Source organism: Pristiophorus japonicus, chromosome 27, assembly GCF_044704955.1.
Source record: "Pristiophorus japonicus isolate sPriJap1 chromosome 27, sPriJap1.hap1, whole genome shotgun sequence".
Lineage (NCBI taxonomy): Eukaryota > Metazoa > Chordata > Chondrichthyes > Pristiophoridae > Pristiophorus > Pristiophorus japonicus.
Window position 1 is genome coordinate 9,021,930 of NC_092003.1, and position 13,153 is coordinate 9,035,082.

Sequence of the window (13,153 nt, forward strand, 5' to 3'; positions counted from 1 at the left end):
GGGGGGGGGGGCGGGGTGCCATCTCTACCGTGCACGCAGCAAGCGCGGGATGAGCTAGAAGTATGGTAGTGCGAGCGAGAGTGTGTGTGTGTGTGCGCGTGCCTGTGTATATTCGCCTGTGTGTGCCAACGTCAGTGTCGCTCTCTTGGCCCAACTGTCCAGAACTACTGACAAAGACGGATACAAGTGGCTTGAGCCTTACCTGACCACCCAGCTGGGAAATAAGTGCCAGGTATTACCGCGTTTCGCCTACGCTGAAGTGTGTGTGTGTGCACGCATGTGTATATGTATATATAATAACTGCATAGTGTCACTGTCTGATCTATTTGCTCCTTTTGGAATGTTGGTTAGAGGAGGACTTAACGTCCCGTGAACCAATGTCTGATCTGGTCGAGAGCTGAACCTAGATTTTGGTGGATTCCTCCTTCCTCCCCCTCCATCTCCATCTGTGCCAAAGCTCCCGAAAGCTGAATTGGTTGTCGCAGGAGTGAGGTTTGGGTGGTGCAGAGAAGGGGAGGGATGAGTTAGGGTTTGGATCGATCAGTAGGGCAAGGGTGTGAGAAATCTCATGGCTACGATGAGCAGTGTGCAGCGTTGCCTCGCGACCACTAGCTTTGCATCAATAGGTGAACAAACCGGTTCTTCCGACAAATCACTTGTTTGTTCAAGCCTTCCTGGGCCGGGTGCTTCGCATCAAAATCGGTGGCCAATCTTCACTCTCTGCTTCACTGTAACTGCAAACAAAGAGCAATGGAGCACACTGCCACTGCAAGAACCAGGCAAATGCTCTGCTGTGGTCCAATGAGTTCTCTGTCTGACCAACTTCTGCTGTAGTTTGTGCAGTCAGACTGTGTCAAAGGAGGGCATAAGGAATTTTGTTTTAACCCCAAGGCTAATGATTGCAGACGGAGCCTTCAAAGGAGTGTAGCAGTGACTCAGACACTGCCTTCCACCTCTGGGGTGAAATCAAGCCCAGACTGATGGGATAGATTCTGCTGGCTGTGGGAGTGCTGTGTCAAATGAGGTTGGCCTAACAAGACAAAACTACTCCTGACTAGGCGCCATCTCACAACCGATCAATAGATGTGGGAAATAGAAGGGTTCGGCAAGCTTTACACTATATGCTGTGTCTGGCCCAATAATCCCATTCTCGCCTCCAAGTCAGCAGGTTGTGGGTTCAAATCCCACTCCAGACACTTGAGCACAAGCTAGGCTGACACTCCCAGTGCAGTGCTGAGGGAGCGCCGCACTGTCGGAGGGGCAGTGCTGAGGGAGCGCCGCACTGTCGGAGGGGCAGTGCTGAGGGAGCGCCGCACTGTCGGAGGGGCAGTGCTGAGGGAGCGCCGCACTGTCGGAGGGGCAGTACTGAGGGAGCGCCGCACTGTCGGAGGGGCAGTGCTGAGGGAGCGCCGCACTGTCGGAGGGGCAGTGCTGAGGGAGCGCCGCACTGTCGGAGGGGCAGTGCTGAGGGAGCGCCACACTGTCGGAGATGCTTTCTTTTAGATGAGACGATAAACCGAGTCTGCCACTAGTGAAAGAACAACAGGGGAGTTCTCCCAGGTGTCATAGGCCAATATATTTATCCCTCAACCAGCATCACTTTAAAAAAAAAGAGCTGGTCACGATCGCATTGCAGGTTGTGGGAGCTTGCTGTGTGCAAATTGGCTGCCGCGTTTCCTACATAATAGTGCTATGTTTCCAACAGTACTTCGTTGGCTGAAGTGCTTCGGGATGCCCTGAGGATGCGAAAGGCACTATATAAATACAAGTCCTTTGCTCTACTGGCGACATGTTCTGCTGATACTGTGTGCCTGAAATTGAAAGTGTTCCATTTCCCACCACTCTCATTTTGAGCACAAACTTAAAAAAAAAAATCCATTTGACATTATTAAAAAAGTTGAAGCAAACAAACCAACTTTGGGAAGACTTGTGCATCTCACCCTGGTCCTAGTTCCCGCTGCCTAAACATCCCAAATGCCAAATCGGGAGTTTAAAATGGGGACGGTGGTAATGGCTTGGCATCCGGTTATACCGACTCCATCACAGCAAAATTGGAGATCTTGAACCTGCAGCTAAACAGGGCAGGGAGAGGGAGGCCTGCATATATCGTGTGGCATTGCACCCTCATATTGGTGGGATCTGCCATTTGGATGTTCACTGAACTGTTCCCCAGACTGTAACCAATGTGTCTGTACACTATTTCAAATCTTTGAGCATAATCTCTCATCTCATATTAACCAAATGATCGTGTATTAAAATAAAATTATTCATTTTAAGTTGTCAAGCTGGTGGTTTGTAAAAGCTGTGGTAAATGTCTGCTCCACCCCACCCTGTGGCTGAGGCCTCGAGTTGGAATTTAGATTCTAATAATTACACATCATGGATGCTTATTACAACAAACTGTGGGACAAGTTGGTAACAGTTGGGACAAAGGATGTGGGGTATGCACAAGAGCCCAGATTTGGAGGAACGCAGAGATCTGAGGGTTGAGGACGGAGGGGTGAGGCCCATGTAGGGATTGGAACACGCGGATGAGAATTTTAAAATTGAGGCGTTGCAGGACGGGGATCCACTGTGGGTCAGCGAGCACAGGGACGAGGGTGAACGGGACTTGGTGCGAGTTGTGACATGGGCCCCAACCAAGTTGGGACTTCAAATCCCAACAAAAGGCACAAGGAAATAAAGTGTTGCACTTTCCCCAATAGTCACACAAATCTGCTCACATTCAATGAATTTCAGCAGCGATACTCTCAATTCTCAAGTCTACCAGCAAATACATGCCAACGAGAACACCCCAGCCAGTTTAAGAGCACCAACCATACCCGGTTAAACTTGTGCCAAGCAGTAGTCCTTAGTCCTCCCCCAAGTGCCCGTTTCTTACAGAATCTCACAGCACAGGCCATTTGGCCCACCGTGCTGTCTCTTTGAAATAGCAATCGCATTCATCCCCCCCCCCCCCCTTTTCCCCACAGCCCTACAAATCTTTCCTTTTTAACTATTTATCCAGTTCCCCTTTTTGGAAGTTATTATCGAATCTGCTTCCACCGCCCTTTCAGGCAGGTAGTAACTCGCTGCGCAAACCCTAGAGATGTCTGCGCTCCTCTTAATTCTGCCCCCTTGAGCATCCCTGATTATAATCGCTTAACCATTGGTGCCTTGTTGCCTGGGCCCCAAACTCTGGAACTCCCTCCCTAAACCTCTCCCCTCCTTCAAGACGCTCCTTAAAACCTACCTCTCCTACTAAGCTTATGGTTATCTGCCCTAATTTCTTATCGGGCTCGGTATCAAATTGTTTTATAATGTTCCTGTGAAGCACTTTGGAAAGTTTTTCTATGTTAAAGGCGCTATATAAATACAAGTTGTTGAGAGTTTTCAGATTGTGAGCATTTTTAAGACTTGTCAGGCCGGTCCCATAAGTTATTCTGGAACTAAATCTCCCCTGAGTTGGAGTAACCAGATACAGCTTGGGCTCAACAGGAAACCCTCAAGTCTCCAGCACCCTTCCTCAGCTGTCAGCAGAGGTTATTGGAAGATTAATGGGTGTTATTTTAAGTATCTGCCTGGCTCAGTGGGTAGCATAGTTGCCTCTCAGTCAGAAGGTTGTGGGTTCAAGTCCCACTCCAGGAACTTGAGCACATAAATTCTAGGCTGGTACTCCCAGTGCAGTACTGAAGGAGCGCCGCACTGTCGGAGGGGCGGTACTGAGGGAGCGCCGCACTGTCGGAGGGGCGGTACTGAGGGAGCGCCGCACTGTCGGAGGGGCGGTACTGAGGGAGCGCCGCACTGTCTTTCGAATGAGACGTTAAACCGAGGCCCTGTTTGCTCTCAGGCAGATGTAAAAGATCCTATGGCACTATTTCAAAAAGGAGCAGGGGAGTTGTGTCCTGGGGCCAATATTTATCCCAGGGGAGGCGCGAGTTCGGGGCCAGGGTCAGCACGGCCTAGCCCACATTGCAATACGTGTGTGTACTAGGCCAGTGCAGCAGAGCAGGTCTCCAGTCGTCCTGGTTAACCCTTGCCACTGGACCAAGACCTCGCTCTGTCAAGCCCGTGTGGTGGCTGGTGTGCAACAGTCACCCCACGTTAAAAAAATCCACCCACAGGCATCTTCCACCCTTCAGGAGGTAGTTCGGGTCTTTCATTGAAACACCTGTGACCTCGTCCTTTTTTTGGCGTGGAAGCAAGTCATCCTCGTTTCAAGGGACTGTCTATGATAACAAACATAACAAAAACACATGATCTGCTCATTATCACATTGCTGTTTGCGGGAGCTTGCTGTTCGCAAATTGACTGCCGCGTTTCCCACATTGCAACAGTGACTACACTCCAAAAGTACTATCATTGGCTGTAAAGAGCTGTGGGACGTTCGGTGGCTGTGAAAGGGGCTATAGTAATACAAGGCTTTCTTTTTAATGCGCTCAAGACGCTCTGCTGACTTGAGGTCCCGTGAGCTGGCTTCTCAATGCAAAAAAACACACATGGGTGGAAGCTTAAATGTGCTGCGTGGCCCCTTGGAAAAAGAAGGGGAACTTTGCTCACTGGGTAGCGGGCCCCGGATCACCCGTGGTTTAGGATTCCGGTGCCGACCACTTTGGGGTTTTACCGTGCAGACAGCATTGAAACACCAGCTGCATTGGTCGAGAATATTCTTTCCCGCGTGTTGCACACGTGTACACACACAGGCGTCGGTCTCCCAGATTCACTTTATTTACACCATCCATTCAAAAACAAAAGGAACGTTACATTCATATTAAAAAAACGACTCGCAAAAACGTGTGGTTTTTTTTGTTGTTGCCCTAACAAGAATTTGTACAGAAATAAAAAATTCGACTGACATCGGGAGGCGTTTGGTGTCTGCCGTCGGTCCCCATGGCCAAGCAGAGATTCTCTCGGGCAGGGTCTGTGCCACACGCAGACTTCTGTCGGTGCTGCAACAACAGAAAATGCTGACGGAAAAAATATAAATAGCGATGTAGCAGCAGGAGAGAGAGAGCGAGGAGAGCAGGTTAGTGTTAACAGGTCGGTGGGGAATGAGCCCCGGTGTCGGGGATACCCGGCCAGGACAGGACGGTGCCCGGCTGCAAAACCGCTCGCAGGGCATGAGAGGCGATGCTGGCGTAAGCACGTTGCCAGCAGACGGCCCTGTCCTCGTGCCCGACGGCAAGCGGAGAAACCTGCTCTGTGGCCCTGCCGAGTCTTTTCTGAGTAAGGTTGCTGTTGGGGCTGGAGGGCAGAGAGAATCGAATAGTCGCAGCATGAGGAACGTGCCCCCGGTCAGGTCAGGGCCTCCGCTTCGGGTCGGGCGAGGGGGTCACTTCGGGTCAGGCGAGGGGGGAGGGGGTCACGTGACACTACCAACTTGCTGCGAGGCATCAAGACCAAAAAGAATTGAGATTTACAACTGCATTAAAAATCTAGTGCAAATGCACAACAGCAAATCTGACCCGATTAAAAAAAGGTCCCAAAAAGCTGCCTTTCGAGGGGAAACAGCTTCGGTTCCACTCCCATCATCCTTTGGCGACTGTGGCATAGCCGGCAGGGGAAGGTTTTGGGCATGTCGCGTACGATGGGCGATCCCCATAGCTGAAAACTAGCGTTACCCAGTCTGGAACCTCGGGCACCGTCCTGTTACAGGTTGCTGTAGACTGGACTTCACCTCCAGCTCCAGCTCCAGCTCCAGCTCGCGCCCCCCCCCCCCCACTGACATGCTGCGCAACACCCGGCGACCTCGCAAGGCCATGTCCCACAACATACCGAGCGAAGACTCCCTGCTCCATTTCATTCTGGGGGCGGGCCTCCAAACCTCGAGCAGGGGGTTGGGAACACACTCCACCTCGAACAATCCGACACAGGAGAAAGACACGCTGGAGATCACTCGGGAATTGGCGTGCTGATCGAAGCGTCTTCCCAATCTCTCCTAGAGAATCACAGCCCTCTCTCCCTCTTCCCCCCGCCCCCCCCAGCCCCAGAACAAAATCGGGAGGGCAGGCGGCCAACAGGAAACCGGAAGGCGAGGGGAGACTGTACACAAAGAATTCCCAGAATTTCACATTTTTTGGGGATAACCATCACACACTCGACACAAAACACCTCGCAGATCCACACCCTTCTGGCCGAGTCTTCCTGCTCATCGGGGGTCAGTGGAGGGGGTAGAGATTGTGTTTGGTGGCCGAGGTTGACGAAAGGTGGGGATTGGAGGAGGATGAGGAGGAAGGGGAGAGAGAGAAACAGATCCCTTGGTTTCACTATGTACACAGTTCCCATTCCTTAGACCTGGATCCGCAGCTTGTCTCAGCTGTGTGGGTAATACTGACTGTAGTTCCACGGGTTCTGATAACTGTATGATCCGTAAGGCTGCGGAGAGAGAGAGAGAGAGAGAGATGTGGAGATCAGTAAGGAGCTGTGCCTGACTGGCAGAATCCCCCGCCCCCCGCCCTTCCCCTTCCCCCATCTGAAGATGCTCAGTCTCGCTGGGGGGACCGTATCACAGGCTGACAGCTTGCCCTCCTTAAGTCATTAACAGTCCGACCTTTGTGGTGTTGCGACACGTGATGCCGTACCCGAGTCCAGATCATTGTCATATTGAGAAGAGTAATGGCCCCTACCCTGGTAACATCCATCCAGTCTGAATAGCCATCATTAGGCAGTACTCAGTTTTCAGTCCCTTAAGCAACTTTCTATTTGGGTGAGGGTGCGGGGTGAGGAGATGAGTTTTTTTGACGAAGTTATGATCTGGAACACGCTGCCTGAAAGGGCGGTGGAAGCAGATTCAATAGTAACTTTCAAAAGGGAATCGGATTAATACTTGGAAAAAATAGAAATTTTCAGGGCTGTGAGGAAAGAGCGGTGGGGGGGGGGGAAAGAGTGGGACTAATTGGATCACTCTTTCAAAGAGCCAACACAGACACGATGGGCCGAATGGCCTTCTGTGCTGTCTGATTCTATCCACGTTGTACAGTCCTTTTAATACTCATTGTTACAAGTCTTCAATGTGCTGACTTATCAAGCACCTTTTAAAAGTCCATATACTCAACATCCACCACGTTTCCTTTATCAAGACACTCTGATTTCCTCAACAGATTCCATTAAATTTGTCAGACTACTCCCCATTTAGAAATCCAGTCCGACAGTCTTTACTTAAACCAGTGCCAGTCGGCTATTCAATTGAGGCAGCGGGAAAGAATAGAGAACAGGCAGCACAGCCGAGCCCAACCCCACACCGGACGTTCCTGCGAGGGGTGAGGGGTCACTGCGCACGATTAGGAGCAGAAACTTTGGCACCATGGTGTCAGCCGTGGCTCAGTGGATAGCACTCTCGCCTCAAGGTCGTGGGCTCAAGTCCCACTCCAGAAACATGAGCACAAAATCTCGGTTGACATTCCAATGCAGTACTGAGGGAGCGCCGCACTGTCGGAGGGGCAGTACTGAGGGAGCGCCGCACTGTCGGAGGGGCAGTACTGAGGGAGCGCCGCACTGTCGGAGGGGCAGTACTGAGGGAGCGCCGCACTGTCGGAGGGGCAGTACTGAGGGAGGGCCGCACTGGCGGAGGGGCAGTACTGAGGGAGGGCCGCACTGTCGGAGGGGCAGTACTGAGGGAGCGCCGCACTGTCGGAGGGGCAGTACTGAGGGAGGGCCGCACTGGCGGAGGGGCAGTACTGAGGGAGCGCCGCACTGGCGGAGGGGCAGTACTGAGGGAGCGCCGCACTGGCGGAGGGGCAGTACTGAGGGAGGGCCGCACTGTCGGAGGGGCAGTACTGAGGGAGGGCCGCACTGTTGGAGGGGCAGTACTGAGGGAGGGCCGCACTGTCGGAGGGGCAGTACTGAGGGAGGGCCGCACTGTCGGAGGGGCCATCCTTCACATGTGAGGTATACACAATGAAGGCGAGACTCTGAGATCCTGCTGTTGTACAGGTGGGGTGAGCTGGCACCATGGTTCACTATTTGGCACAGTGGTTACTCCAAGAGCACCAATGCTGGCAGTGAACCGACTGTGCATGTTTACGAGGCCGAGGAGGGGGTGGTGGGGCTGGGCGGGTCCGTCTCTGAGCATAAGGGCTGCACTGCTGTTGACTGAATGGAGGCGGGTAAGTCTATGTCCTGGCGCTTTTCTGAAATGCAACCAAGTATGAAAGAGTTGTGCAGTGTGGGTTCAGTCGAAGAGGAAATGGGGACATATCCATGCTAACGCCCGCACGTATACAGGGGTTTACGGTCATCATTGAGGACAGTGAAATGATCGTTCGGGGAGAGTTTTGGTGCCTCCGTGAATGCCGCGAGAGGGCGGGCGTGTGAGGGAAATGTACTGAGCCACACCTGGTACCACGCGCTGTAGTTGTAGGCCGCCTGACTGCTGGTCACGTCGCCGCTCATCAGGGCGGTGGAATTGGTGGTGGTCACTGTCGTGCTGGCTACGCTCACCGTAGAGGCCTCCTCCACCCGTGCTTTCTTCTCCTCCGGTTCCTCCGTGCTGTAAACCCAAGTATTACAATTTCAGAACACACCGCTTGGGGAGGACCAGCGGACGCAGTCACCAAGAGCAACGCGGCGCGGGCAGCAAGAGATCCCGGTCTTGTGCCCACCTAACTCCCGCCCCGATGATGTGCTATTATAGACGCTGTCCCTCTAAATTTGGGAGGGGGGACTTGAGCACAAAGTCTAGGGCGGTGCCGAGGGAGCGGCGCCCTTCTGCTCCACGGGAGCTTTCTGTCCTCCCTGAGCTCGCCTTAGGACACCTGCGTTAAACCGAGGCCCGGTCTGCTCTCTCGGGTGGATGTAAAAGATCCCAGGGCCACTATTGGAAGAAGAGCAGGGGGAGTTCTCCCCGGTGTCCTGGGGCCAATATTTATCCCTCAACCAACATCACTAAAACAGATGATCTGGGTCATTATCACATTGGTGTGTGTGGGAGCTTGCTGTGTACAGACTGGTTGCCATGTTTCTTACATTAGAACAGTGACTGCACTTGAAAAGTATGCAATTGGATGTAAAGCGCTTTGAGACGTCCGGTGGTCGTGAAAGGAGCTGTAGAAATGCACGTTTTTGTTTATAACCGCGACAAACACAATACATGCTCCTGGCGACAACTCTGCGGCGTGTTTGTGAACGAGCCTCTCTCGGCCAGAACATGAGGGGAGGAGGTCGGACAGAAATCGCCGGCTGCACCCCACCTGTCGCCGTCACTGCATGGTGTCGGAACGGTGAAATGGGGGGGGGCATTCCGCGCTCAGCTCAAACCGCGCCTTGAGCACCAACGTTGCCGGTTAGCTGCGCGGCTCCTGAAGCTCCCGCCAGGCCGCTTTCTCAACGGCAAAAACCCGCTCGGGCGTGTGAGATTAACGGGACTGAGCACCCGGGAAACCCTACAGGGAAATTTCAGAGCGCCCTCCCCCTGACCCCGGGCACAAGCCGGCCAAAACAGGAGCGGGCGAGGAAAGGGAAGCCGCCACACTGCGTTTAGCACTCACCCGTTCTCGGCCGCTCGCTTCTTGCTCGAATTCTGTTTGAGGAGCTTCTGATGTTCATCGTAGGCATGTAGCAAACTGCGGGGGAAAAACACGGGTCAGGCGGGGGATACGAGCACAGATACACAACCTCTTCACGCCCCAGGGCAACGGCGAGTAGCCAGGAAAGGGGGGAGGGGGCAGAGGCACTTAACGCTTCAAAGAAACAAGACGGCCAAACCCACTTCAAATTCTTTTGTGTTCAAGGACCGCTCTGTGGATTCCCAAAGGTTACAGCTCACAGCTTGATTTAAGGCAGTGTGCATCGGGCGCCCGCAGGCCTGGAAAGTCTCTGTTCCGACTGGCGGTCTGCGGTAAGCAGCAATTGGTATCGCCGAGCCACAGCGGGGGAGGGGGGGGGGGGGGAAAAGAAATCTCCGCGCCCGCCTGCTAGCGAATGCTCCCAGTGACCCCCGCTGAAGGTCCACGGATGCAGCCGCTACGTTAAAGAATCCAGCTGGAACGTGATGCCCGCCAATGTCGGATGGCCCCCGCCCTCGGCGTCAAGGTGGACACATAGATGAGTGGCCCACTGGGCAGGGGGGTATTGAAGGGTGTCTGGTGCCAGTTGAATGGAGCAAAAAGGGGGTGTGTTCAGAAAAGGGAGAATATTTGAGGGGTGGGTGGGTGAAGGGTCCGAGCCACTCCTATTCATTGTGTGCTGTGGGTTGTCACACACTCGCACAACACAGAAAGTGACTGATGCACAGTCAGAGTAGAACCTAAGAATTAGGAGGAGCAGGCCATTCGGCCCCTCGAGCCTGCTCCGCCATTCAATGAGATCACGGCTGATCTTCAACCCCAACTCCATTTTCCCGTCCGATCCCTTGATTCCTCCAGATTCCAAAAATCTACCGATCCCAGCCTTGAATATACTCAACGACTGAGCCTCCATGGCCCACTGGGGCAGAGAATTCCAAAGATTCACCACCCTGAGTGAAGAAATTCCTCCTCATCTCAGTCCTAAATGGCCGACCCCTTATCCTGAGACTGTGTGACCCCTGGTTCTAGACTCCCCAGCCCGGGGGAGAAACACCCTCCCTGCATCTACCCTGTCAACCCCTGTTTCAATGAGATCACCTCTCATTCTCCTAAACTCTAGAGAATATCGGCCCAGTCTGCTCAAACTCTCCTCATAGGACAATCCTCCCATCCCAGGAATCAGTCTGGTGAACCTTCGTTGCACTCCCTCAATGGCAAGTATATCCTTCCTTAGGTAAGGAGACCCAAACCAGGTGTGGTCTCACCAGGGCCTGTATAATTGCAGTAAAGACGTCTTTACTCTTATACTCAAATCCTCTTGTAATAAAGGCCAACATACCATTTGCTTTCCTAATCACTTGCTGTACCTGCAGGTTAACTTTCAGTGATTGGTGTACAAGGACACCCAGGTCCCTATGAATACTAACATTTTGTAATATACAACACAGAAACAGGCCATTGGGCCCAACCAGTCCGTGCCGGCGTTTATGCTCCACTCGAGCCTCCTCCCATCTTTCCTCATCTAACTCTATCAGCATAACCCTCTATTCCCTTCCCCCTCATGTGTTTGTCCAGCCTCCCCTTAAATGCATCGATACGATTCACCTCAACCCCTCCCTGTGGCAGCGAGTTCCACATTCTCACCCCTCTCTGGGTAATGAAGTTTCTCCTGAATTCCATTGGGTTTCTGGGTGACGATCTTATATCGATGGCCTCCAGTTATGCCCTTCCCCACAAGTGAAAACACTGTGTGTCTCTACTCTATCAAAACCTTTCACAATTTTAAAGACCTCTATTGGATCAGCCTTTACTTCCAGGCCTGGTCATCCTTTCCCGATAGGTTTATCACCCACACACAATCAATACAGATGACTCGCCTCCGCACACTGCAGCCAAAATCCTCCAGGAACTCCACTCTCCGCTGGGAGAAGATGATTTTGGTCTCGATCGGCAGGGAGCTGGAAAGCACCTGGTTGAAGCAGCTCAAGATGTTGCTCTCGTTTATTCGGACGTCGCTGCTGAACTCCAGCTCCAGCAGGTTCAGGTAGAGTTTGGTGTTTTCCTGCCAAGGCCAAAGGCTCCACGTTAGCGGGGCTGGGAAATACTGCATCTCACGCGCAACAGGCATCAATTGTCCCCCAAGTAACTGGCGGGATCACCGCCTCTTTCGTTAATCGCTTTGCTCCCCACGCCCCTTACACTTGCCGAGATAGCATTCCAGGGCTGCTGGCACCTCCAGCAAGCCTCGAGCCCAGACTGAGTGTGTCTATTCAGTGATTGCAGGAGCAGGCTGTTCCACCAGGAGAGCCATCACAGCCAAACCTGACCATCCAACGGCCACATGGAACATTCAGGACGGGATACCCAAGCTCATTCTGCGTTTATCCCAGAGGGGCGGAGATTAATTGTCGCACCCGCTGCCAGCTTTCGTCGCACCTTACAGCAGAGCAAGGGGCCATTCAGCCCACCTCGTCTGGGCCAGAGAACTCCCCTTTGTCGCATCCCCATCCCCCTTCCCCTTCCCTGCCCCCAAACCCTTTTACATAGGATGTACAGCAGTCCGTGCCGACGATTATGTTCCACTCGAGCCTCCTCCCGCCTTTCCTCATCTGACTCTATCAGCATAACCCTCTATTCCCTTCTCCCTCATATGTTTATCCAGCCTCCCCTTAAATACATCGATACTATTCGCCTCAACCCCTCCCTGTGGCAGCGAGTCCCACATTCTCACCCCTCTCTGGGTAAAGAAGTTTCTCCTGAATTCCCCATTGGATTTCTGGGTGACTATCTTATATCGATGGCCTCTAGTTATGCTCTTGCCCACAAGTGGGAACATTATCTCTGTATCCACTCTATCAAAACCTTTCATCATTTTAAAGACCTCTATTAGGTCACCCCTCAGCTGCCTCTTTTCTGTGGAAGAGACCGATCCTGTTCATCCTTTCCTGATAGGTACACCCTCGCATTTCTGGTGTAAACCTTTTATGCACTGACTCCAGTGCCTCGATATCCTTTTTATAATATGACCAGAACTGTGTGCACTCCAAGTGCAGTCTGACCAAGGTTTGAGTGTAGATTTATAATTTTCAAATCTTCATCCACTTCCCTTTTAAAAGCGGTTATTGATTCTGCATTTCCCACTATTCCTGCTCGGGCATCCCATGTGCCAACGACCCTCTGTGTAAAACAATTTCTCCTAACCCCTCCCAGCAATTCTTCAGGCGGAAATCTTAAATTGAAGTCCTCGAGTTACCGACTCACCGACCAGTGGAACGTTTCCCCCAATTCTGTTTATCAAAACTCCTCAGAATTTGGAGCACCTCTGTAAGATCTCCTCTTAATCTGAAGAGAGTTCAAATTTCTCTATTTCCTACATTACAATATTGTTTGCACTCCAAAAGTATGTCATTGGCTGTAAAGCACTTTGAGATGTCCGGTGGCCATGAAAGGCGCTATAGAAATGGAGGAACATAAGAAGTAGGAGCAGGAGCTGGCCATTCGGCCCCTCGAGCCTGCTCCACCATTGAATAAGATCATGGCTGATCCGATCATGGACTCAGCTCCACTTCTCCACTTGCTCCCCATAATCCTCGACTCCCTTATCTTTCAAATATCTGTCTATCTCCAACTTAAATATATTCAATGACCCAGCCTCCACAGCTCTCTGGGGC

General features: G+C 52.4%; 1 protein-coding gene across 1 annotated transcript in view; it reads right to left on the reverse strand.

Annotated features, from left to right (window-relative positions):
- Positions 1-4,685: 4,685 nt before the first annotated feature.
- LOC139239471 (pre-mRNA-processing factor 39-like) overlaps positions 4,686-13,153 on the reverse strand; it is a 39,578-nt gene continuing 31,110 nt past the window's right edge. The window contains exons 11-14 of the mRNA XM_070868239.1: positions 11,360-11,544; positions 9,465-9,539; positions 8,314-8,467; positions 4,686-6,354 (exon numbers count right to left, since the gene is read on the reverse strand). Of these exons, the coding sequence (XP_070724340.1) occupies positions 6,292-6,354; positions 8,314-8,467; positions 9,465-9,539; positions 11,360-11,544 (477 nt within the window). The 3' untranslated portion in view covers positions 4,686-6,291. The remainder of the gene's footprint in view (positions 6,355-8,313; positions 8,468-9,464; positions 9,540-11,359; positions 11,545-13,153) is intronic.